The sequence below is a fragment of the Lepidochelys olivacea genome, assembly GCF_965140295.1.
Source record: "Lepidochelys olivacea isolate rLepOli2 genome assembly, chromosome: 6".
Classification (NCBI taxonomy): Eukaryota; Metazoa; Chordata; order Testudines; family Cheloniidae; genus Lepidochelys; species Lepidochelys olivacea.
In genome coordinates this window covers 98,569,424-98,594,079 of record NC_140416.1, presented here as the reverse complement: position 1 = coordinate 98,594,079, position 24,656 = coordinate 98,569,424, and the positions used below count along the sequence as shown (strand labels likewise).

At 41.7% G+C, this 24,656-nt stretch overlaps 1 protein-coding gene across 2 annotated transcripts in view; it reads left to right on the top strand.

The window, feature by feature from the left end:
• PPP4R3A (protein phosphatase 4 regulatory subunit 3A) overlaps positions 1–24,656 on the top strand; it is a 73,113-nt gene that overhangs the window by 26,113 nt on the left and 22,344 nt on the right. For both annotated transcript variants that reach the window (XM_084632023.1, XM_084632024.1), the window contains exons 3-4: positions 2,122–2,220; positions 5,934–6,551. In XM_084632023.1, coding sequence (XP_084488149.1) covers positions 2,122–2,220; positions 5,934–6,551 — 717 coding nt within the window. The remainder of the gene's footprint in view (positions 1–2,121; positions 2,221–5,933; positions 6,552–24,656) is intronic.

Genomic DNA, 24,656 nt, shown 5'->3' with positions numbered 1-24,656 from the left:
TGATACAGATTCATAGAGTAACTGCAGTTTTCAGTTAGGTGGTGGTAAAATAAGAAACTGTGCTGAAGAAACATCAATTTGATATCTGGTTCTTATGTCATTATTTCAGTGATCTTCAGTTTTCTTTCCTACTGTCTTTTTTTCCCCCCCCGCCCTCCTAAAAATTATAGGCAGTGTATTTTCCTTCCTCATTAGGTGACAGCAGCACCATGTGCTGCTAATTTACCACCAACGCATTTGCACTGTAATCTGTCTCGCATGAGGATACATCATTCATTGCAACTTTTTTCCTTTTGTATTTTGGAGGTGGCTTGCTAAATCTCTTCCTTCTGTCCACCACCTCTTCCCCAACCCTTTGGAAAAAGAAAAGGTAAACTGCCGTTTGCAAGATAAACTCAATGGTATATTTGAAGCTGAATAGGTGCTCTGGTAATGGCAAAAGGATATTACTTTCTTGATTGACTTGCTCACAGTGGAGCAGGATAGTAGTGCTGTGCTATTTGACTAGTTTATTATTTTTTTTAAGCGTTGGGGATTGGGTAATGGGTAGAGGCAAAAATGAAGATATTTTTCTGGCAAGTTCACTTTAAAATAAAAATGCTCACTTTCCCTTTTATGGTTGTTATCCATTTAATGCTTGTTGAAGTAAACAAAAACCCACTTGACATATGAAATGTTTAATTATGTAAGTCTCTTGTAACCTCTCACTATGACAAATTTAAAATGAACTCCTTTAAAAATGAGAGTAGTAAACTAAACAAGGTTATGCATAATGTAGCATAGGTCTTCTGTTGTATAGCATGCTTCAGATTTAAATGTTGAATTTGATCAGAAAAGAGTTTCTGATGTTTTAATTTTTTATATATCCAATGAGTGAGTGTATATTTTTGCATTTGACTACAAAAGGTGGTCTTTTATCAGGCCAGCTGTATAACTCTAATTCATATTTCTTTTAAACGGTACAGGAAGAGAAAAAGAAGTTCCTAAATAACACTCTGGTTACTTTCTCCAGACCTGAGAAAGAGCTCTGTGAAGCTCAAAAGCTAGTCCCTTCCATGATCAAAATTTGGTTCAGTAAAAGATATTTCCTCACCTTCCTCGTCACTCTCATATCCTGGGACCAACACAGCAGCAAACTAAACACTGCAAACTAAACTTGAATGCACTACTTAAATAAAGTAGATTATACCGAGATGCATGTAAAGGGAATTAGCAGTCTGTTAATTTTAGCAATATGTTTCCTCATAGCCCTGCTCAGAGAGAGAATTGATACCTTTGTTTGAAAAGGTACACCAGATTATCAGCTTCTATGCCTGTTTAATACCCCTGCATATACTATGCTGATTTAGCTTCAGAAACGACAGGGCAACACTTGGACATGATCACAGGCTCAGTAAGAGACAAGCACAACTTGGTGCCATTTTAACCAAGTTTTGTGGTCTAGCAAACTGGTAAATGTTATATCCTTTCAGATTTAAAATAAAGGTGGGGAGGGCATACAGTTGAGTATAATGGTAGAAAAGACATTCATACACCCAATAAATTAGCTCCATGCTTATCAATAGCTTTGTCATAGTTTCAAATTTATAGGCATTTTTAGAAATACATCTCCGTGGTACTTAGACACTGCATCAGCATAACGCTTTCTGGGGCATAACAGGTCTGGAAGCTGACTGTGACCCTGATCCTGCACACGACTTATGCATGTGTGTAATTTTATGCACCGTCATTAGTCCCATGGAAGTCTAGTTAATATAACTGATGTATTGTACTTGTTAGCATTTTTTATTAGGGACGGAAGGAGAATAATTACATCCTGAAGCTAAAGAATGGTATATACATTATTCAAATATAATTTTTAGTTGCATAAAGTAAGATTAAAACCGTTTTCAGTATTATTCTTTGACTTAGTTTATTTTGGTTTGTATAAAATGTGACTATTTCAAGATCCTAGAAGCTTCAAACATAACTTTAAAATATGATGATTGAATATGTATTGTTATACTGTCCTTCTGGTTTTTGGTTTCACATTTGCCTTGTTAAATTAACTGATAGATCACTCTTTTTTAAAACATTTTTTAAAACCTGTGATAGCTAAAATATAACTCCATCTCTTTCAAGGACACTTTGATTGTGTGGTCTGAAGCTGAAAATTATGACTTGGCACTTAGCTTTCAAGAAAAAGCAGGATGTGATGAAATATGGGAAAAAATATGTCAGGTATGTTTGAAAAATGGAAGATTATCTGGATGTTGCAATGTTATGCCTTTGATTTTTATGGACTGTTTTAACAATAAGATTAAGCATAGTACTTGTAAGTAAAAATACAGAGGGAAAAAAATTACATATTTGGTAATTGAGAAACTGCTGCTTTCCCCATAAAGTCTGGTGCTAAGCTTAGCAGTTACAGTTTTGAGGAGAGCTTTCAAATATATTAAAAGTATCTTTGAGATTCACCCACACTTTCCCTAAGGAAAGCTTGCACAAAGTACAGGTTCATGAAAAAGTTTAGACAAACATAGGTCTGTGTCAAGTTTTACTTAGCCCTGCCTTGGGTACAGGGGACTGGACTGGATGGATGACTCTTAAGGTCCCTTCCAATCGTACACTTCTATGAGGTTTCATAACAATGATTTCGTTAGTTACTAATTACTTCATTTTTTTTAAGGTGGGAGATAGTTTCAAACTGCACTTCAACATTAGAAGTGACTGTAGAATAGAGATTGTATTTGATTTAATCTACCTGTTATCTTTTCCATTTTTGTAGGTTTCTTAATGCTAGTCTGTTTTCCCTCCTAATTCCCTGTTCTTCATATAATTTTTTCTTATCTGTGCCTTTCTCTTCCTTCTCTCTCGTACCCTCCTGTTTCAGTTGCCTTTCTGCTGTACCAGAGAGAGGGGAACTTGGTTAATTTACTTGAGTGGATTATTCTTCTGCATGTGTGTGATGGAGTCCCTGTGGTGACTGGCAGGGGTTGAAAGATTTATTTGACATTTTTAGGTTGGGAGTCAGATCTGTACCTCTATATTCTCCCCCAAAAGTTCTGACCTTTTCAATTTAAAGTAGTTAAACTGTTCATCGTACACTGCATTTTAATTGTGACGTCAATCAACTTTCTATTTAATACAATTTTTAATATATTTTACTAGGGCTGGTTGAATAACAGAAAATATATTGACTGCATGTATCTGCTGTATTCCACAGTGTTAATAGCATTTGGCCAGCTATGTAGATGTTTGAATACCACCCAAATAAATTCATTGAATATTATTACTAATGTCTCGTTTGCTTGATGTTACTTTCTCTCCTTCCTAGCTTCACTTCGTTCTTTTTCTTTTCTGTAATAAACCATGGGGTGTCTCTTCTTCCATCTCTGCTTCCCTTTTCTTTCTCTCTGCCCCCTTATCTCTCCCACCACCCCTTTATCTGTCTCTCTTCTTTCTCTCCTCCCCTCCTCTCCTTCTGTCCTGTATATTTTGTCCTTCCACTTCTCTCCATAGATCAATGTCTTCATACATCTCATTTTTTCTATTTTAGCCCATTGAGCTCTCCCACCCATGAACCCACGATCGGAAATATTGCCAGAGGATTAAAACTGTTAGCTATAGACCGTTTCAAAAGATAGGGTGGCACCCACTGTTCCTAGGGAATACCCAGGTGAAAAGTCAATCATTTCCAGCTTTGGGAAAATTGAATGTGCTAGTGTTCTTGCCAGGTTGTTGTCCTTGGACTGTGTTTTGAGGCCCCACCTTTTATATCCACCTGTGGCTGGAGGGCATCCAAATTTGAAGCCTTTGAGTCTCTCTCTCCTTCCCCCAGCCTTCTTTGGTTGCTATGAGGATCGAGAAGTGTCCTCATTATTCTTCCATAGCCTTCTTTCTGGCTGCTGCAAGAATGAGGTGTTGGTTATATATCTCCACTAGCCTCCTGGCTGCGTCAATGGGGTGAGAGTGTCAACCTCTTCCATTCCCTCAGGTTTTTTGGCTACTGCAGATATATTGAACAAAGGGCAGAGTATTGGAAACAACCTTCATTTTTGAGTCCTCTTTCTCAGTGAATAGCACCAGTGCCTGTCTCTGCTGATGTTCAGTTTTCCCAAACTGCAGCAGAAGAAAACTGACTTGATTCTTGTCATTTTCACTACTACCCACATATGTAAGAAATACCAATAAACACTGACAAGACTCCGATCAGTTCATTCTGGTGTAGCTCATGGAAAGTTCTGATCAGCAGCAGAGGTAGTTGAACAAGTTGTATATAAACTTAAGAAGATTGCGCTGCATCAGTTTAATATCTATTTGCGTTAGAACCTTATATTCAAAATCATAAGTGTTAGAAAAAATATTTTTAATTGAAAGTTTAGATTCTGCAGATGTGTTGTTCACCTAGGAACACTTCTTATTCACCTTGGGCAAGGGGACCTTTCAAGCTCTCGTGATGGGCACCTGAGAAGTGCTGATGATGATGATAATAATGTCTTCCTTTTTGCCTGAAGTATTCAGAAAATTCTGCTATTTCTCTATTCCCTGTATTTCCAGTTTCCTGACATTTAAGTATTCAGCTTTATACAAACTAATACAATTAAATATCTAGTCCAGAATATTACTCCGTTTCAAAATCGTGTATTAATGAAGGTGTTCAGTGTCCCATACTGTGCCTTTTATGCCAGGATTCAAAAGCACATCAGAACCTGAATTGCATTGTATTTAAATGGCAAACTCTTATTCATGCATTTATTTTTGGCTCCAGGAAGTACAGTAACTCCTTGCTTAACGTTGTAGTTATGTTCCTGAGAAATGCTACTTTAAGCAAAACGATGTTAAGCGAATCCAGTTTCCCCATAAGAATTAATGTAAATGGGAGGGTTAGGTTCCAGGGAAATTTTTTTCACCAGACAAAAAACTACACACACACACACAGAGACAGTGTAAGTTTTAAACAAATTAATACTGATGATTGTGAAGCTTGGTTGAGGTAGTGAAGTTAGAGGATGGGATATTTCCCAGGGAATGCTGTAGTGCTAAATGATCTAGCATTTGGCTGAGCCCTCAAGGGTTAATGTAGCCTCACACTGTACAAGGTAGCAGGAATGGAGGGAGGGGAGACAGCATGGCAGACAGAGAGACACACTCTGTGTGTGGGAGAGAGAGAGATGTGCATTGCCCCTTTAAGTACGCTGACACCACATTCTAAGTACATTGTCTTTAAAAAGATCAGGAAGTTGAGACAGCAGCTGCGGCTAGCTCTCTCAGTCCTGAGTCCTGTTGTGTCTCCCCCCTGCTCTATATGGAGAAGGGGTAAGTGGGGGGCAGGAGTAGGAAGAAGGGGACACCCTGACATTAGTCCACCTCTTTCCCCCTATCCCCTGCACAGCAAGCAGGAGGCTCCCAGGAGCAGTTCCAAGGCAGAGAGCAGGAGCAGCACATGGCAGTCGGGGAAGGGATGGCTGAACTACTGGCAATTGGTAGCCTGCTGGGCAGCTGCTGCACAGGGAACTTAGGGGAGCGGGGAGCTGATGGGGGGCTGCCGGTCCATCCTGGTGCCAAGCCCCTACCAGCTAGCTCCAATGGCTTGCTCTTCCTGCAAGCAATGGACAAATCAGGTGGCTGCCAAGCAACGTTATAAGGGATCATTGCACAACTTTAAACGAGCATGTTCCCTAATTGATCAGCAACGTAACAATGAAACAACTTTATCCGGGACACTTTAAGTGAGGAGTTACTGTAGAATAATTGACATTCCAGATCATGCTTTTAATAAAAATATGATTAGAAGTCTTTGTACTATCAAGGAGTGTAGTGTGGCTTTTTGCTGTTTTCCTTCACCCTCTGTCACTTACTGGAAATGCACATCTTTAGAAATTTTTTTTTTTTAAAAATTGCCAGTAGAAATTTTACAAAATTTACTTACAAAAAATGTCTCATTGCAATAGGTTCAAGGAAAAGATCCTTCAGTGGATATTACTCAGGACCTTGTAGATGAATCGGAGGAGGAACGTTTTGATGATATGTCATCACCAGGTCTAGAATTGCCATCTTGTGAATTGAATCGGCTAGAGGAAATTGCGGAACTTGTGGCATCTTCACTGCCTTCCCCACTGCGTCGTGAAAAACTCGCACTAGCATTGGAAAATGAGGGCTATATTAAAAAGCTCTTAGAAATTTTTCATGTGTGTGAGGACTTGGAGAACCTTGAAGGACTACACCACTTGTATGAAATTATCAAGGGAATCTTCCTTTTGAACAGAACTGCACTTTTTGAAGTAATGTTTTCTGAGGAATGTATAATGGACGTAATTGGATGCCTAGAATATGATCCTTCTTTATCGCCGTCACGGAAACACAGGGAATTTCTGACAAAAACAGCAAAATTTAAAGAGGTGATTCCTATATCTGATCCAGAGCTGAAGCAAAAAATTCATCAAACATACAGAGTACAGTATATCCAAGATATGGTTCTACCCACTCCCTCAGTGTTTGAAGAAAATATGCTGTCAACACTTCACTCTTTCATTTTTTTTAATAAAGTGGAAATAGTTGGTATGTTACAGGTAAGTCTGAAGCTCTTACTTTTTAACGTGGAAAGTTGACTTGAAACTGGCTTTCAGCATCTTTTTTTTATATATATATTTTATTATGTGCAAAAGATTAACAAAGTTTGGAAGGCTGAGCTATAAAGTTGATATTCTGCAATTAAAATGTGAACTTTAGACTTATTACTGTAGAACTTATAGTGTAAATGTAACAACCTACCTTAGTACCTAATTGAGCAAAGTTGAATTGAAGTTAGCAAGGTGTAGTGAGTATTCTTACCCAGTTGTTACGCCTTTACTTGTTAAGACTGCAGCCTCTGTAACTAAGAATGAATGTGCCCTAAATCTTTTCACCTAAAATTTCACATGTATGATTTTATGCCAGAGTAGAATTTTTCTGAAGGTTGAGGCCGTGCAGACAAGTTGTTTGGAAGATACAAATTTGAAAAAATAGTGGTGACTTAGTTTCTTAAACATGTTCCTAATTATTTTGTCTCATAATTGCAAAATGGTTTTGCCAAGGAACGCCCAATCTGTTCTAATCTGTCTTGTTTTGAATTTGTGCATTTGTTGAAAAGTTTTCATGGAGAAATTTAGATATTAAAAACAATTTATGCATGGTGTTCTTACCCACACACATTGCTTAGGTATTCATACCCAACCCTGTGAACTGGGCAGAAGTAAGTATCAACTCTGTGTAGCACAGTGAGCGCTATAAGGCTTTCATCAGAGCCAGGCAGAGTTGGTAAGGCACACAGATGTGTATTTTATTAATCTGCAGTCAATGGATCCCAGCTTCTTAAACCAAACAAAAGCAAGAATGATGGAGATAATGGTCGTGTTTTCTTGGTAACTGTGTAGTCTGTAGAAGTGACCACAGTGCTAAATGTTTCTGCAGACTTGCTGTGACTGTGGTCCTAGTGGGGCCCGGCTATGGTAACTCAATTAGGGTGCACTGCAAAAAATGGGGCAGCCAAACCCTAAAAAGCTGGTGGATATTCCAAAACTTAGATTTACCAAGCTAGCATAAAACAGCTTCTTTTTACCTTACTGCTTACTCAGAAGTCGAGACACAGTTCCCTTAAAGTAATCCAGCCTCAGGCCTCCATCCAGGAACCCACATCAAATATGATGAAAGTTTCTGTAAATCTTATTTCATCGCGTAAAAGAAAAGGTTTTACCAATCCCAAAGGATTGGACACTTTACCTCTCAGGTTAATGAATGTTTCAGATCTTACCCAAATACACGCTACAGCCAATTCTTATTAACTAAATTAAAATTATTAAAAAACAAGAGGTTAAAAGATGGTTAAAAGATCAATGTACATACAGACATGAGTTCAATTCATTTAGGTGCAGATTCATAGCTGAGATGGTGAGCTTTGTAGTTGCAAAGAGTTCTTTCAGAAATAGTTCGTAGTTTATAGTCCAATGTCCAAATATCATATTCAGGGCATACCAGCATAACTGGGACCTCAGTCTTGTGACTCAGACTTCCCCTGATGTAGCCTAAGCAGATCTGAGATGACAGAATCAGGATCCAAGGATCTTTTATACAATTTCATGTCTTTTGACAAGTTGGAGTTCCTCAGGGAACAAAAGGTAATTAGGATGACTTTGAAGGAGGTCCATAGCCAGTACTTAACTATAAGAATTAGCATAAGGCCATTTGCTTGTTCCTCCACCATTCACAGTACATTTTCAAAGAGAGATGAATACCAAGATATCCCATGTTTACAATTCATTTAAATGTTAGGATCTTCTTTTGACCTCTGAATTATCAGAATGCAGCGTAGACAGGGACTGTTGATTGCATTGTTGACCCTACTCCTATATTTGTAATTACAGAAAAACAAACATCTCCCCACATGTCTTTTAAGGGTTATTTATTTTGCAGGATATTTAACCCTTTTAGCCATGTGTCACACTTGCCATAACATTTTAAGCTTAGTTTATTTAGATGAGCCTCAAAACACCCTGTTGAATATCGTTACCCCATAACAGATGGGGAAACTGTGGCTGAAAGATTAAAATTACTTGCCCATAGTTACATGGGCAAGTCAAACCCAGGTCTCCTGATTTCTAGTCTAACTTACTAGGCTACGATGCTCCTCAGCTGAATCACTTGATCTCTGAATGTGTTTTCCTGTGTGTAGAACGGGGAGAATGCACATATTGCCTAAATTTTCAAAAATTGACTAATAATCTTGGGGTGGCCAGCTTGAAACACTTTAAAGGCCTGATCGTCAGAAAGTGCTCAGCGCCCACCCTCTGAAAACTGCCCATTTAGGTGCCTTATGTTAAGCATCCAGGCTCATTAGTCACTTTTGAAAATCTTGACCTCTTTGTCCACCTCAAAGGTGCTTACCCTCCCCCACCCATTGCCATCTTACTTATTACAAAATTGGAATGCTGTTTGCTGATGGCAATTCTTCAACAAAAAAAACTTCTTCAAAAACAGACTCCAACAAGAGACTGCTGAATTGGAATTAATTTGCAAAGTGGATACCATTAACTTAGGCTTGAATAAAGACTGGGAGTGGATGTGTCATTACACAAAGTAAAACTATTTCCCCATGTTTATTCCCTCCCCCCACACACACACTTTTCCTCACACGTTCTTGTCAACTGCTGGAAATGGCCCACCTTGATTATCACTACAAAAGTTTTTTTTTTCCTCTCCTACTGGTAATAGCACCCTACCTGATCACTCTCATTACAGTGTGTATGGTAATACCCATTGTTTCATGTTCTCTGCGTATATAAAATCTCCCCACTGTATTTTCCACTGCAAGCATCCGATGAAGTGAGCTGTAGCTCACGAAAGCTTATGCTCAAATAAATTTGTAGTCTCTAAGGTGCCACAAGTACTCCTTTTCTTTTTGCGAATACAGACTAACATGGCTGCTACTCTGAAACCTGTTTGCTGATGGTGTCATTTGCTGACCCAACAAACATCAACCACTGACTCCAAGTTACATGAATTGGATAAGCTTTGGGGAGGAAATTTGGGCAAGAGGAGTTAGTACTGCAACAGCCTCAAGCAGCAAGACGTGCATCACATGTGCAGCTGTCAGAAATAGGAGCATCTGTTATACAGGATGAAGGAGTTGATAGAATAATAGCAGACCAGTTTCTTCTCTACTGTTGGTTTTTGTGCCTTAGCCAGTGGTGATAGTGTATTGCATGTGGAGTATGGTTGAAGAACTTGTATGCAGGGGGTACTTCGAGGCTGGAGTCTTGGTTCTCACGTTGACTTGCTATATGACCTTGGATAAGTCACTTAAACCCCTCCCTACTTCTGTTTCTACTGTCTATAAATGAGAATAATGCTTATCAACCTCACAGTGGGGCTGTGAGGATTAATGATTTACTTTAAACATAAAAACGTGAGTCCTATTAATTGCACTCTGTAGCTTTGAAAAGCAGAGAGCAGCACTACACAGGGCAGACTAAACATCCTTCACTGTATCCTAGCTCTTCTGACTTCCACAAAGTATCAAGAAGGAGGGAAAATTCTCAGGTATATCAATTGGGAAGGATTTGAAAATGGAAGATGTTTGGCAGAAACATCTAATTCTGCTTGTTTCTGGAGAAAATGAAAGAAGGTACACAGAATAGTAATGGATGCTTTACACTGTGCTAGAGGGAATGGCTTATTGGTACATTTGAAAGCTTGAAAAATTTACCAAACATTACTGGCCCAAAGTTTAAACCTACTAATCTGGCTGAAATACAGCTGTGCCTCAAGCCATACACCTCCCAAACTGTGTTATCTGAGATTTTAAAGCAACAAAAGGCTTTTGAACAGTCAAACTTATCAGGGTGGCAGCTCGCCCCCAATACATTAATTTATGCTGCCCTCTCCTCTTCTTCCCACATACAGTAAATATTAAGGTTTGACACAGTGTTCATTTTTAATTTCTTTTCTCTTTATATGAGACCAAAGACTCCCTGAGATCAAATTTTAAAACCAACAAGCTGTCTTTTCACTGTCATCTTGTATCTCCTCCCTAGTTCGGTTTACATCTTTATTGATTGACTCTCATTCATTTCACTGCTCCACATTCTTTCTTGCTCCCTTCCCTACTCTGGGAGAGGAGAAAATGCAGTGGTGGAGCTAAATATGAGGTATAGTTTATGGTGGAGCTAAATATGGGGTCTGGCTTGAATGAAGGAAAGAGAACAAGTCAGGTATATTAGTGGAAGAGGAATGAAAGTAGGAAAGACCACACTCGTGTGTGTTTTTTTTTTTTTAAACTTGAGCTAGGGTAGTCATTCATTTTACAGAGAGAGAATGAAAGAGAAAGGGAGAAGAAAGGATAGCCCCAGAAACCCTTCAGACCATTAGCCACAGCAGCTGGGAAGGTGGGCTTCAAATATTCCTATTCACTGGCCATTTGGAGCAGCTGTAAGATAGATGGGAGAGCAGCCCTCTGAGCATCCTCCCTTTGAAAACTCTATTAGCTTGTGTGGCCCTGCAGGTGACCTGTGTCAGTATTATGCCACCTGATAGAATTTTGGTTTTTTCCGTTTTTCTTTTTTAAAAACCTAAGACATTGCACACAAAAATATTTAGGGCTTTCAGACAATTTTAAAAAATAATCGCGAGATTTAAAAAATTGCAATTAATCGCAGTTTTAATTGGACTGTTAAATAATAATAGAATACCAATTGAAATGTATTATAAATATTTTTGCATGTAGTTCTACTTTTTCAAATATATTGATTTCAATTACAACACAATACGAGGTGTAGAGTGCTCACTTTATTTTTATTACAAATATTTGCACTATAAAAAAGATAAAGAAATAGGTTTTTTTAATTCACCTTATGCAAGTACCGTAGTGCAGTCTCTTTATCATGAAAGTGCTACTTACAAATGTAGGGTTATTATTTTTACATAACTGCACTCAAAAACAAAACAATGTAAAACTTTAGAGCATACAAGTCCACTCAGTCATACTGCTTGGTCAGCCAGTTGCTAAGACAAACAAGTTTGTTTACATTTACAAGTGATAATGCTGCCCGCTTCTTATTTACAATGTCACCTGAAAGTGAGAACATGCATTTGCATGGCACTGTTGTAATATAAAGTGAGCACTGTACGCTTTGTATTCTGTGTTGTAATTGAAATTAATATATTTTGAAAATATAGAAAAACATCCAAAATATTAATTAAAAATGGCAATTGGTATTCTATTATTGTTTAACAGTGCGATTAAAACTGATTAATAGCAACTTTTTAAAAATCTAGTTAATTTGTTTTGTGTTAATTGGTTGAATTAACTGCGATTGACAGCCCTAGTTGCAAAGTCAAGCACTTAAAAGTGAAAAAATGCCAGAATTAAGATTGCCCCCTTGTGCATATACGTTACAATACAGTATTTATTTCCATGATGAGGCCTCAGCTATGCCCAGTTCTGGGTGCCACAGTTTATGAAATATATGGACAATTTGGAGAGAGTCCAGAGGAGAGCAACAAAAATGAAAGAAGGTTTAGAAATCTTTACCTATGATGAAAGATTAAAAAAACTGGTCACATTTAGTCTTCAGAAAAGAAGACTGAGGGGGACTTGATAACACACTTCAAATATGTTAGACTGTTGCAAAGAGGACTGTTATCAATTGTTCTCTATGTCCACTGAAGAGGTAATGGGTTTAATCTAAAGCAAAGGAGATTTAGGTTAGATAATAGGAAAAACTTGCAAACTATAAGGGTAGTTAAGCTATGGAATAGTCTTCCAAGGAAGGTTATAGAATCGCCATCACTGGTGGTTTTTTAAGAATAGGTTAAACACCCATTAAGGATGGTCTAGGGTTTACTTGGTCATCCATCAGCGCAGGGGGCTGGACTTGATGACTTCTTGAGGTCCATTCAAGCCCTGTGTTTCTATGATTCTATAGTATTTTTTTCCACAGGATCCCTGCTTCATTCAATGAATTGGCTAGATCTGTGTGTAGTGAAGGAGGCTGTAATCTGTAGGACTGCTCCCTCATTTGTTGCAGAAATTGGAAGGTGTGTAGTGAATAAAGTAAACTGTGTTGCAGAAAGAGATGTGATTTTGGGCAAGTCATTCAAACCAAACTTTTTTTCACAGGTGAACATTAATTGTGTTAAAAGGAGTACTTGTGGCACCTTAGAGACTAACCAATTTATTTGAGCATGAGCTTTCGTGAGCTACAGCTCTTCAAAGACTTCATCCCAATCCCAGTTTCAGTTGAGCCCACCTCTCCTCTCTGTAACAATTCAGTTCTTCCACCCCAATCCCAAATTGGGTGCAACTCCTCCTCCCTGAGGGCCTATCTTCTAGTTCTCCAAGCACTTCTTGCATGAAGTTTGGCCTTCTCCACAGACCTTTCTGGTTGCTGCATTTCCCCTGTTGTCTCAGGGCCATGCAGAAACATCCTTACTCCCTGCATTGTCTGCAAGCATCCCTCAGCACCTGTGGCTGACTCCCCTTCTATAAGGCCCAGGTGCCTTCCTTTATACCCAATTGGGCATCAGCTAATCTAGCCAGGTGCACTGGACCCTGCTCCCTTTCTTGCTGGGGGCAGTCATCCTGTCACAGCCATAAAAAAGCCACTGGGGAACTTAATAATACTGTCTTCCAAGTAGGGTTTGAATGGTGTGCCTGGGACCACACACTGAACAATGGGAATAAACCAAAATATTAAAACAGCAGCTCAATCACTGAGTATGGTGAGTCCTGGGTACTGAATGAGCCAGGTATTCTGTGGAAAATAGGGTATGTGTTCATGTAATTAATGACCATGTCATATGCACAAGGGAGCTGGATTAAGGTTGCATGGGCAACTTTAATTATGGTATTTCCTTCCTCACGTTTGAGTACTTGACTTAGCAGCCTTAACAATCTTTTAACATAGTTTTGTGCATGTGTTTATATGTATAAATTTATGCAGTTCTAATTTTTTAGTGTTACGAGGGTGCCAACAGAATAGTATGGGTGCTTGTTGAATCGTGTACATATTTTATAAACATAATTATTTTTTAAAAAAACCGTGTGTGTGTGTGTAAAATAGATTTGATGCTCTTTATTGAGAGGGAAAACAATTGATGTAATATTTATTTACATTTATGTAATCATGAGCCTCAAACTGGTCATGAGCAACCAAGCACCCCCATTATATAAGTAAAGTGACAAAAGAGGCTGTGTTTTGTCTCCTTCATGTTTCCATCTGCAATCTTATGTTTCTTCGCAAATCAATTTTGACAGCTATTCAAAAATTGTCCTGTTACACCAGCCCAGAGAGTGGGTAGTTGGACTTTACCATTTCAGAAAGTAGTTCTAAGAGTACCTTTCTTCATTCTGGGCCTGCATAGAGGAATATTGGTAGAAACAAGATGAACAGGTAAGGTGTTAGCATTTGAATGACTGCAGAATTTGCCAGGGTAGTAATATGGGACTGCTGGCATGGTGGGACCTTGGCTGTATTATTTATGCGTTGATACAACAATAATATTTGACAGTTATGTAGTGTTATGGGGCAGTGTCGGCTCCAGCAGGGGCTCGGAGGAAGGGCAGGGTTCCAGTGTGCAGGGAGCAGTCAGGGCTCAATAGAGCAGGGACGCCAGTCTCGAGGTGGGGACTAGGGGTTGTGGGCAGGACTGTATCTAGGGTTGGAAGGATTACATTTTTATCAGTCAGTTTCACCACTCAAACTGATGAAAAAATATTTCCGTAGATGATGATCCAAAAACGTACAGATACACAAAGTAAGAATGCTGCTTGGATTTAAGGCTATTTACTTTGTATATTTTGACACGTGATGTTAAAACACAATTTGTCAATGGTTATAAAACTTGAACTTCTTGAATCTCAGTATCTACTGTCATTACATAATTACCTGACTCCTCCTGTAACTTCCCACAATCGAGAAAATTAAAATCAATAAAAATAAATCTTAAAACCCATAATTCTGCACAACTGTGAACACTTTAAGCTTTTTTTATTTTTGTCAATTTAAAATAAACATAAATATTATCTATCAAAATTATAAAAAAAAAAAATTGCCACGCCTATCATTGGCCTGTGTAGGTGGTATAAGAAAGGCATTCAGCACATAATTCAATTTAAATTCGTTCTGGGTTTTTTCTCCCCCATTTTCTTTTTCATCCCCTCCTAACTGCCAACACAGCTTGGTGTTCCAGCATGCCCTATTCTAGTGATATCGCAAAGATCAAAAAACCACTCACTGGAACCTGGAGCTGACCAATTTCAGGAATGGGGGGAAGACAGTAAGTGGTGTTGCTTACTTTGTGACGCTCTTTTGCAACTTAAAAATATTATTTTATACATTTCTTCTCTCATTGGAAGCTATCAATCCTATCCCTTTGTATTATTAAAGTTTAAAAAATAAAAACTTGCAAAAGTGTGCCACAGAGTGAGTAAACACCATTTACTTGACCCCCTTTATTGACCGGTTCTGTGTGCCAGCAAGCTCCTGTGATGTTTGTAATGTTGCCAAAATAAAGCATGTTGTTGGGCTCACTTTGAGTCTATGATTTGTTTTTCTAGGGATCTGAAGAATAGAATAGGAGGGGAGGAGCAGATAGGTTATATAATAATTTATGTACTTAGTGCTGTCTTATCCCTTGCTATTTGGAATTTGAGTGCATGGCCTTTCTATATTATAATTTTCCTTTATTATACTCATAGATCAGTTTTCAGACAAAGCAATTATTTTTGTTTAAGCCAGTCTTTTTAAAAGGATGGAATTAATATAAGACTCTATACATGTATGTTTATTCTCAAATTGCATCATCCTACTAGCCGATCCACATGTAATAGTAATATTCTGCTCTTTATTTTGAAAGTGCTTTACAGATATTAATTTGTTTTGCAGCACCCCTGTGATGTAAGTATATATTCTCTGTAGGTGATTTGGGGGGAACTGAGTTAGAGAAGTTTAGCGATTTTGCCCAAATATCAAAGGGAGTGCCTCAAGCTGAAATTTGACTGTCTCAGAAGGATGCATGCTGTCAGCAGTAGGCTCAGAAATGCCAGCTTTAATTTATTTGCATTTTGAAATGCATTTTACAGAGCAGTTTACCATGAAAATTATCTGGTGCACTAAAGTAAATAGGGGCAGTTTTCCAATGGGAAATGACTCAGTGAAATTATGTATGCAAGTGTTGCATATTGGTGGTATCAGAGCTTAGTTTCTTCTTTCTTCCATGCTGATGAAATAGTTTGGATGTGTATGCCATCTACAAAATATGATGGGTTCCTGTTACTACCAAAGCTGTGCCTAAATAATAATGGAGAAGTGTCTCAAGGGGGAAATTACTTATCAATAGTGTATGAAAGGACCTCTGTGTAGCAGGATAGCTCAAGATCAAGGAGATGAGGGCACTTTAATCAACATTACAAACTAATCACTTGTGTCTGATGTGGGAGGGAAGGGTTATGTAAAGTAGGTGCAATATTACAACAGGAGCAGCAACAATAGCACTATACTTAAGGCTGACACACTGTTTCTGTTCTAGGAACTTACTTGCTTGTAATGTTGTTAAACTTTCACCTTTTGGGCTAAAAGAAAAGGAGTACTTGTGACACCTTAGAGACTAACCAATTTATTTGAGCATGAGCTTTCGTGAGCTACAGCTCACACGGCTGTTACTCTGAAACCTTTTGGGCTGACATCTTCCAGAAATTATCTCAGACCAAAAGGGAATATGAAGAAAGCAGGAAGAATAGGGTTTTGTGGGGGGTTTTTTGTTTTTGCGGGGGGGGGGGGGGGATTCTTGTCTGGTTTTCCACAGCTGTGAAGTAGATAGAAGTTGAAAATTAATTTTATTTCACAGAAATAGCCCTAGCTGGGAAGTGTGTTAAAATGTTCCAGCAGGGAAAATTGCATTTAATTTGACAAGTGTTCATGCCTTTGAAAACTGCATATGGAGCATATGCAGTGTATTTTGTATGAGTGTTTGGGGGGAGGGGTTGTTTTGGTTTGGTTTGGTTTTTTTGCTAAAGTTCATGAAATATATAGCTAAGGAAGTCTGAGCTGCACTTAAGTACATTTCTAATGTTAACTGTATAGTGAAAAGTAGAGTGGGCTACAGTGAGGACTTTGCGGGAGACCTTAGCTCAGTCTCTGCACAGACTTTGTAAGATGCCGAAAGGCTAAGAGAAGCTGCTGCAATCTTCCAGAAGCTTAATGTACATGCTTAATTTTCAGCATAGTCCCACTGAGTGCTATAATTGTACAATCTTGATGTTTCTCAGTGTAGTTTATGATGTGGAATTTCTTAGGCTTTTTGAAGATGGGAGTTAGAATTTCTGTTTGGTTTGCATAAATGGGCAACAGAACATGGATATTTCATAATCTGAAACTATTTATCTTATAACACTTGAACCGGCCAGAGGAGGTCTTCAGGAGAGAACCTTTTCTCTGAAAACTCTATGACCTATATAGCTTGTAAGGTATATCAGCCTGGGTCTTCCCATTGCACACCTTACTAAGGAACTGACTTCACAAAGAATTATGCATATGCTTAACTTATTTTCTGTCTTGGAAAAGCTGAAGAAATTCTGTATGATAATCTACATCAGGAATATATTAAGATTGTACAATTCTAGCATTCAGCTTTGACGTTTTCTGACTTTTAACCTGCAGCATTAGCTATGTTCCTTTGTACTGTGTATTTTTATAATTTGGATCACGAAGTCCATGATTCTTTCAAGTACAGTATTGCGCAATTTATTCTACAGCTTTTTATGCATATGTAGACTCTTCTAATATTTATTATTAGAATATTTTCACTGTCATTCATTTAATTGTCTTCATGGTTCAGTATATTCTTCTTCATGTGATTGCTCATGTCAGGTCCAAGTAGGTGTATGCGTACCACGTGCATGATCGTCGGAAAGTACCCTGGCGGTAGCCATCAGGTCGGCTGTGGAGCCCACTGGAGTGGCACCTACATGGCAGTGTATATAGGTCCCTCCGACTCTCCGCCTCTTCAGTTCCTTCTTTCTGTCAGTAACGGTCATTGGAGCAGCTCCTCTCTTGTGTTAGCAAGCAATTCCCTGGTGATTTCTTTCTTCTCTCTCTGTAAGTAGTTTAAAGTATAGGTAGTGATAAAATTATAGTTAGGGTTCAGTGTAGTTGTTGTTAAGTTTTAGTTGGGGGTTACCTCCTACCCACCACTTTGTTCCCATCCCAGGGACCAGGGTGTTTGAGAGCTTATTCCTTCACTCTCCCACTTCCCTGGTCCCTCTCGCATGAACAGAGAGCAACAATACCCCGAAGTCTGAAGGTGCAAACAATTCAATGTTTATTGGGGTGAACTTCCAGCAAGTTTAAATCCAAGTTCCTTTTTCCTTATTTTCGAATCCCAACTTACTTCCTGTTTGCCCCTAATTTATATAGTAATATTCTTAGCGATACCTTAACCAATCCTTCTACAAAAATTTACCTAACCAATCCTAACATATTGTAACATGATTAGCTAGCCAATTGTATCCCACCACCTTAATTAGTTTACACCCAGCAAAATGAATTATCAGAAACAATCACAGAACCAGACAGAGACCATGCAAATAAACAATAGCAAAGTGGGAACAAAAATGACAAAATAATACAGAAGTGAGGATTTCACAACTACATCTATAAAGACATAAGGGTTTCTCAGCTGTGTCTATTGATAAGTGAGTTCTTACCAGCCAGAAAACTATCAAACTAAATTTCCTTTTACATCTTCTAGGCTCTTCCTTTTCTCTGGAGGTGATAGATCAGATCACCTTGCTAACAGCCCCATATTAACTAGTTTGGAATGTGAGGATGTGACCGTACGCTTCCCAGCTTATGGCTGCCTCTGCTGCTTAGCGAAAGGCATTGGCCTAAGAACAGGGCCTCAGACTGTCACAGTGAGAGAAGGCCCTTAAACAGATTCTTTCTTGTATACCTCTATTACTAGCTAAATGATAAACATATACCTAAATTCTTAAAGTATAGGCCTTTACAGGCAGGCCTGAATATCTATATCCTAATACAGGGCATTCCTCTGTCTCAAGGTTTTAAGCCGTGCAGGTCCAGCCTGAAGCCTATGCCAAAGGGGGAGACTCACAACTCCTGTCTGAAGTGTCTTGGAGAGTCCAACAGGTATAAAACCTGTAAGGGGTTTAAGCCCAGAACTAAGATGGAGCGGGACTTCTGCTTAAAGCTCCTTCTGATAGAGTCAGCTCTTCAACCCCAACCACCTTGGGCAGCGTCTGACCCGGTGCCAGGTGCTTCAGTGCGCCGGCCTCGGTTTGGAAAGCCTCAGCACCAAGAAAGGACCCTGCCAAGGTGTCCCGGCACCAACATTCACCGACGCCAAGGACTCGCTGTAATGCAAGGCACCAGTCGCAGTCGCCACACAAGAAGAAGATAGCTGACAGGGCGCTTCCCTGCTAGGGTAGTGGAGCAGGCGAGCACGAGTGGGGTGTGTCCCGCATCGGGACACCCAGTCTTGGGCTCGCCTAGACTGGCACCGTCGACTCTGGCCTCTCGGGGAGGTCCGTTGAGTCCAGCCATGGTGGACTCCCCAGTGCAGGAAGATTTGGAGGATGACTTGGATGCTCCCTCCAATCTGGACACATTTCAAGATGGCCTGATTACCATGACGGCGCAGTTACCCCACTCCACCAGCAGGTGCACCAGCTCAGAATCCGGGTGCGGCACTGGCAACATCGTCAGCACCAACGCTGATTCAACATGGGGTGAGTCCACTATGATGTAGCGCCGATTGCCTTTGCCATGGCACCGATCCCCAGCACCATCTCAATTTCCATTGCCCTGGTCAGATTCGGACTTCTCCTCAGAATCCGAGGCAGACTCCTAAGCTTCCAGGTGGAGCCAGCACTGCTCCCAGCACCGTTCTGGACAAGACAAGGGGCAGCCGGTGCCTGTAGCGTCCTGGCCTCCACAGTGGCAAAGACCGATGCAGTGGCACTTTTGGACACCATGGACCTATCACCAAGTTCAGGGTCTGAGTTCCAGATCCTTGTTGGAGGTGTGAATCCCTCCATTGGCCACATAGAATCATAGAATATCAGGGTTGGAAGGGACCTCAGGAGGTCATCTAGTCCAACCCCCTGCTCAAAGCAGGACCAATCCCCAACTAAATCATCCCACTTTGTCAAGCCTGACCTTAAAAACCTCAAAGGAAGGTGATTCCGCTACCTCCCTAGATAACCCATTCCAGAGCTTCACCATCCTCCTAGTGAAAAAGTATTTCCTAATATCCAACCTTAAACCTCCCCCACTGCAACTTGAGGCCATTACTCCTTGTTCTGTCATCTGCCACCACTGAGAACAGTCTATATCCATCCTCTTTGGAACCCCCTTTCAGGTAGTTGAAAGCAGCTATCAAATCCCCCCTCATCCTTCTCTTCCGCAGACTAAACAATCCCAGTTCCCTCAGCCTCTCCTCATAAATCATGTGTTCCAGTCCCCTAATCATTTTTGTTGCCCTCTGCTTTACGCTTTCCAATTTTTCCACATCCTTCTTGTAGTGTGGGGCCCAAAACTGGACACAGAACTCCAGATGAGGCCTGACCAATGTCGAATAGAGGGGAACGATCACGTCCCTCAGTCTGCTGGCAATGCCCCTACTTATACAGCCCAAAACGCTGTTAGCCTTCTTGGCAACAAGGGCACACTGTTGACTCATATCCAGCTTCTTGTCCACTGTAAACCCTAAGTCCTTTTCTACAGAACTGCTGCCTAGCCATTTGGTCCCTAGTCTGTAGTGGTGCATGGGATTCTTCCATCCTAAGTGCAGGACTCTGCACTTGTCCTTGTTGAACCTCATCAGATTTCTTTTAGCCCAGTCCTCTAATTTGTCTAGGTTCCTCTGTATCCTATCCCTACCCTCCAGCATATCTACTACTCCTCCCAGTTTAGTGTCATCTGCAAACTTGCTGAGGGTGCAGTCCACGCCATCCTCCTGATTATTAATGAAGATATTGAATAAAACCGGCCCCAGGACCGACCCTTGGGGCACTTCGCTTGATACTGGCTGCCAACTAGACATGGAGCCATTGATCACTACCCATTGAGCCCAATGATCTAGCCAGCTTTCTATCCACCTTATAGTCCATTCATCCAGCCCATATTTCTTTAATTTGCTGGCAAGAATACCGTGGCAGACCGTATCAAAAGCTTTGCTAAAGTCAAGGAATAACACATCCACTGCTTTCCCCTCAATCCACAGAGCCAGTTATCTCATCACAGAAGGCAATTAAATTAGTCAGGCATGACTTGCCCTTGGTGAATCTATGCTGACTGTTCCTGATCACTTCCCTCTCTTTGAAGTGGTTCAGAATTGTTTCCTTGAGGACCTGCTCCATGATTTTTCCAGGGACTGAGGTGAGGCTGACTGGCCTGTAGTTCCCCGGATCCTCCTTCCACATCTGTAGGCGTGGTAGGGATAGGGATGCTCAAAGGGTAGGAATGCTCAAGTACAGGCTGATGAGAACGTCAGCACTGGCACCGAAGTGGCTGTGGCATTGAGTGCTACTGCCACTTCCTGCTTCTCTCCAGTGGTGCAAGAGGATCCCCGTGAGCCAGAGGGGCAAGAGGACCCAGTACCTCCGAGGGCGTCATCTTCGTCCTCCCCAGATGAGGCAGTAGCAGGCACATCCACCACTTTGCCCACTATGGACACCAGAGCCCATCAAGACCTGCTCAGGAGGGTGGCCCAGAGCTTGCAGGCAGAAGTGGTCTCTGAGGACACAGATCCCATGGTGGATATTCTGGCCCCATAAGGGACCTTGAGGGTGGCTCTGCCCCTCATCAAAACTATACAAAATACCACCAAGGCGCTGTGGCACACGCCTGTCTCTATCCTGCTGACAGCCAAGGGCATAGAGCACAAGTACTTTGTGCTTTTTCAGGGGTATGAGCACTTCTTCACCCACCCCCAGTCCGGGCCTCTGGTGGTGGAGGCAGTAAACCACAAAGAGCGCCGGGGCAACCGGAGCCTACCCCCAAATCCAAGGACCTCTTCGGTTGGAAAGTCTACTCCACTGGGGGGCTCCAGCTTCGCATAGCAAACCAGCAAGAGGTACTGAGCAGCTATGCTTATAATTCTTGGAGCTCTCTGGCCAAACTCCAGGAATTGCTTCCAGCGGGACTCCCTTTTGGGGTTTGGAGCGGTTCTGGAGGAGGGAAAGATGGTGGCCAGGACCTCGGCCACCCGCATCAGAGCCAAGGCCATAGCCATGATACACTCTTGGCTACAGGTCTCAGGGCTCCCGCACGAGGTGCAGAATACAATTCAGGACCTGCCCTTTGATTGCTCTGGATTTTTTTTGCGGAACAGACAGACTCAAGGCTACATAGCCTTAGGGACTTGCGGGGCGACCCTCAAGTCTTTCAGACTGCATACACCAGCCCCACAAAGAAAGACATTCAAGCCCCAGGTCGCCCAACGTTTCTACCTTGTCCCTCCTAGACAGGACTTCTATAGGAAGCGGGGGGTAGAAGCAATAGGAGGCACCCATCTCAGTCCTCCTCTGGCCAAGGGCAGGGCTTGGCTAAGCAGCCCTCAGGTAAGCAGTTCAAGGTCCTCCCCTTTGGCCTATCAGTGGCCCCCTGGGTGTTCACCAAGTGCATGGCAGTTGTGGTGGCTTTCCTTTGAAAGCGTCAAGTGCAAATCTTCCCGTACCTAGACTGGCTCATCAAGGGCCAGTCCCAAGCTCAGGTGGAGGACAATGTGAACCTGGTACGTATGACGTTCCTCAGTCTCAACATGGTGAAGTCTGCTCTGGTTCCCACTCAAATATAATTCATCAGGGCCCTCCTGGACTCAGCCTAGGCCAGGGCGTTTCGGCCCAAATCTTGTTTTTTAGCCATGAGCACCATCATACAAGGTTTCCACTGGTTTCCCACCATGACAGTCAGAAACTGCCTAAAATTACTCGGGCATATGGTAACATGCACTTGTTGTGCAGCATGCAACGCTGCTCCTTCATCCCCTCCAGGCGTGGCTGGCCCAGACCACACTGGGACCATTTGGACAGTTTGGTCACACTTTTTCCTCGGGCTCTCGAATCCCTCCGGTGGTGGCTCGATCCACAGACAGTTTGTGCGGGACTACCCTTTTCCAAACCTCAGCTGTCGCTAGTTACAAATGCATCAGCGCTTGGGTGGGGAGCTTACCTGAGCAACCTCAGGATTCAGGGTCTACGGTCCCAGGCAGAACTATCGCTGCACATCAATGTCCGGGAGCTATGGGTGGCCTAGGTTGCCAGACATTTCAGACCCATCTTCAGAGCAAATGTATATTGATGTTGACTGACAATACCACAGCGATGTTCTATATAAACAAACAGGGTGGTGCTCGCTCCTCTTCCCAGTGCCAGGAAGCCCGTAGGTTGTGGAACTTTTGCATTGCCCATTCGATACAGTTGGAGGCATCGGATCTACCAGGCACACAAAATGAGCTGGCCGATCACCTCAGCAGATCTTTCCATGGCCACAAATGGTCTCTCCAACCGGATGTCATCAGCTATATCTTCTTGAGGTAGGGATCTCCCCAGGTAGACATGTTCACGACAGGAGGCAACAGGAAATTGTTCCTGAATCACAGCCCCAGCTTGATTGCGGATGCCTTTCTCGTCTCGTGGACAGGGCTCCTGCTGAACGCATTCCCGCCATTTCCACTCCTCACAAGATCCTTCTCAAGATCCAGCAGGACAAGGCTTCACTGATTCTCATAGCGTCAGTGTGGCCCCGCCAACACAGGTTCACCATGTTGTTGAACCTCTTGATGGACACTCCCATGATTCTAGACCTCATCACGCAGGACCACAGCCGTTTTCAGCACCCCAATCTGGAGTGTCTCCACCTCACCGCGTGGAAAATCCATGGCTAAACCCATTAAAGCTCCAGTGCTCTGATTCAGTTAGGGAGGTTCTTCTCGGCAGTAGAAAGCCCTCCACTCGTGCCACTTATCTAGCCAAGTGGAAAATGTTCTCTGTTTGGTCCTCACAGAAGGGCACCCCTCTGCTTAAGTCTTCAATTCCCTTTATACTGGACTACTAAAGCAGTAAGGGCTGACAGTCTTGTCAGTTAAGGTGCACCTGGCAGCTACTTCTGCTTTCCACCTGGGTGCAGCGGCGCAGTCAGTATTTGCTAACTCCATGGTTGGTCATTTCCTTAAAGGGCTAAACAGACTGAACCCCCAGGTGCAGCAGCTGGTCGTCGTCCCCCATGGGACCTTAACCTAGCGCCCTCAAGGCTCATGGGGCCCCCTTTCAAACCTCTAGCAACTTGTTTGTTGCTTTACTTCTCTTGGAAAGGAGCGTTTCTAGTGGCTATAACGTCTGTCAGAAGAGTGTCTGAGCCCTCTTGTATAGTTTTTTTTTTTTTTTTTTTTTATAAGGTCAAAGTACAATGGCAGCCACACTTGGCCTTTCTCCCTCAAGTTGTTTGTCAGTTTCATGCAAGTTAGGGTATCTTTTTGCCAGTGTTCTTCCCAAAGCCACACGCTAATGACGGGGAACGCAGACTCCATTCCCTAGATGTTAGACGGGCTCTGGTTTTTTACATTGAGCAAACAAAGCCGTTTAGGAAGTCAACACAACTCATCATTGCCATTGCTGAAAGAATGAAAGGTCTGTCGATCTCATCCCAAGAAATCTCTTCTTGGATCACGGCCTGTATCAGGACATGCTACAACCTGGCAAAGATTCCAGCTCCACCACCAACAGTGCACTCCACAAGAGCCTAAGCTTCATCTGCAGTTTACCTGGCGCAGGTCCCCATCCAGGACATGTGCAGGGTGGCCATGTGTTAATCTATGCATACGTTTACGTCATCAGCAGGCTAGAAACAATACTGCGTTTGGCAGAGCAGTGCTCCAGTCTACAGCTTGGTGATCTCTGACCCCTCCTCCAAGGGACTGCTTGGGGGTTACCTACTTGGAGTTGACATGAGCAATCACTTGAAGAAAAAAGAGTTTAACTACTTTTCATAACTGTTGTTCTTTGAAATGTGTTGCTTATGTCCATTCCAAGACCCACCTGCCTCCCCTCTGTTGGAATATCCATCAAGAAGGAACCAAAGAGGTGGCAGGTCGTCAGGGACCTATATGCACAGTTATGTAGG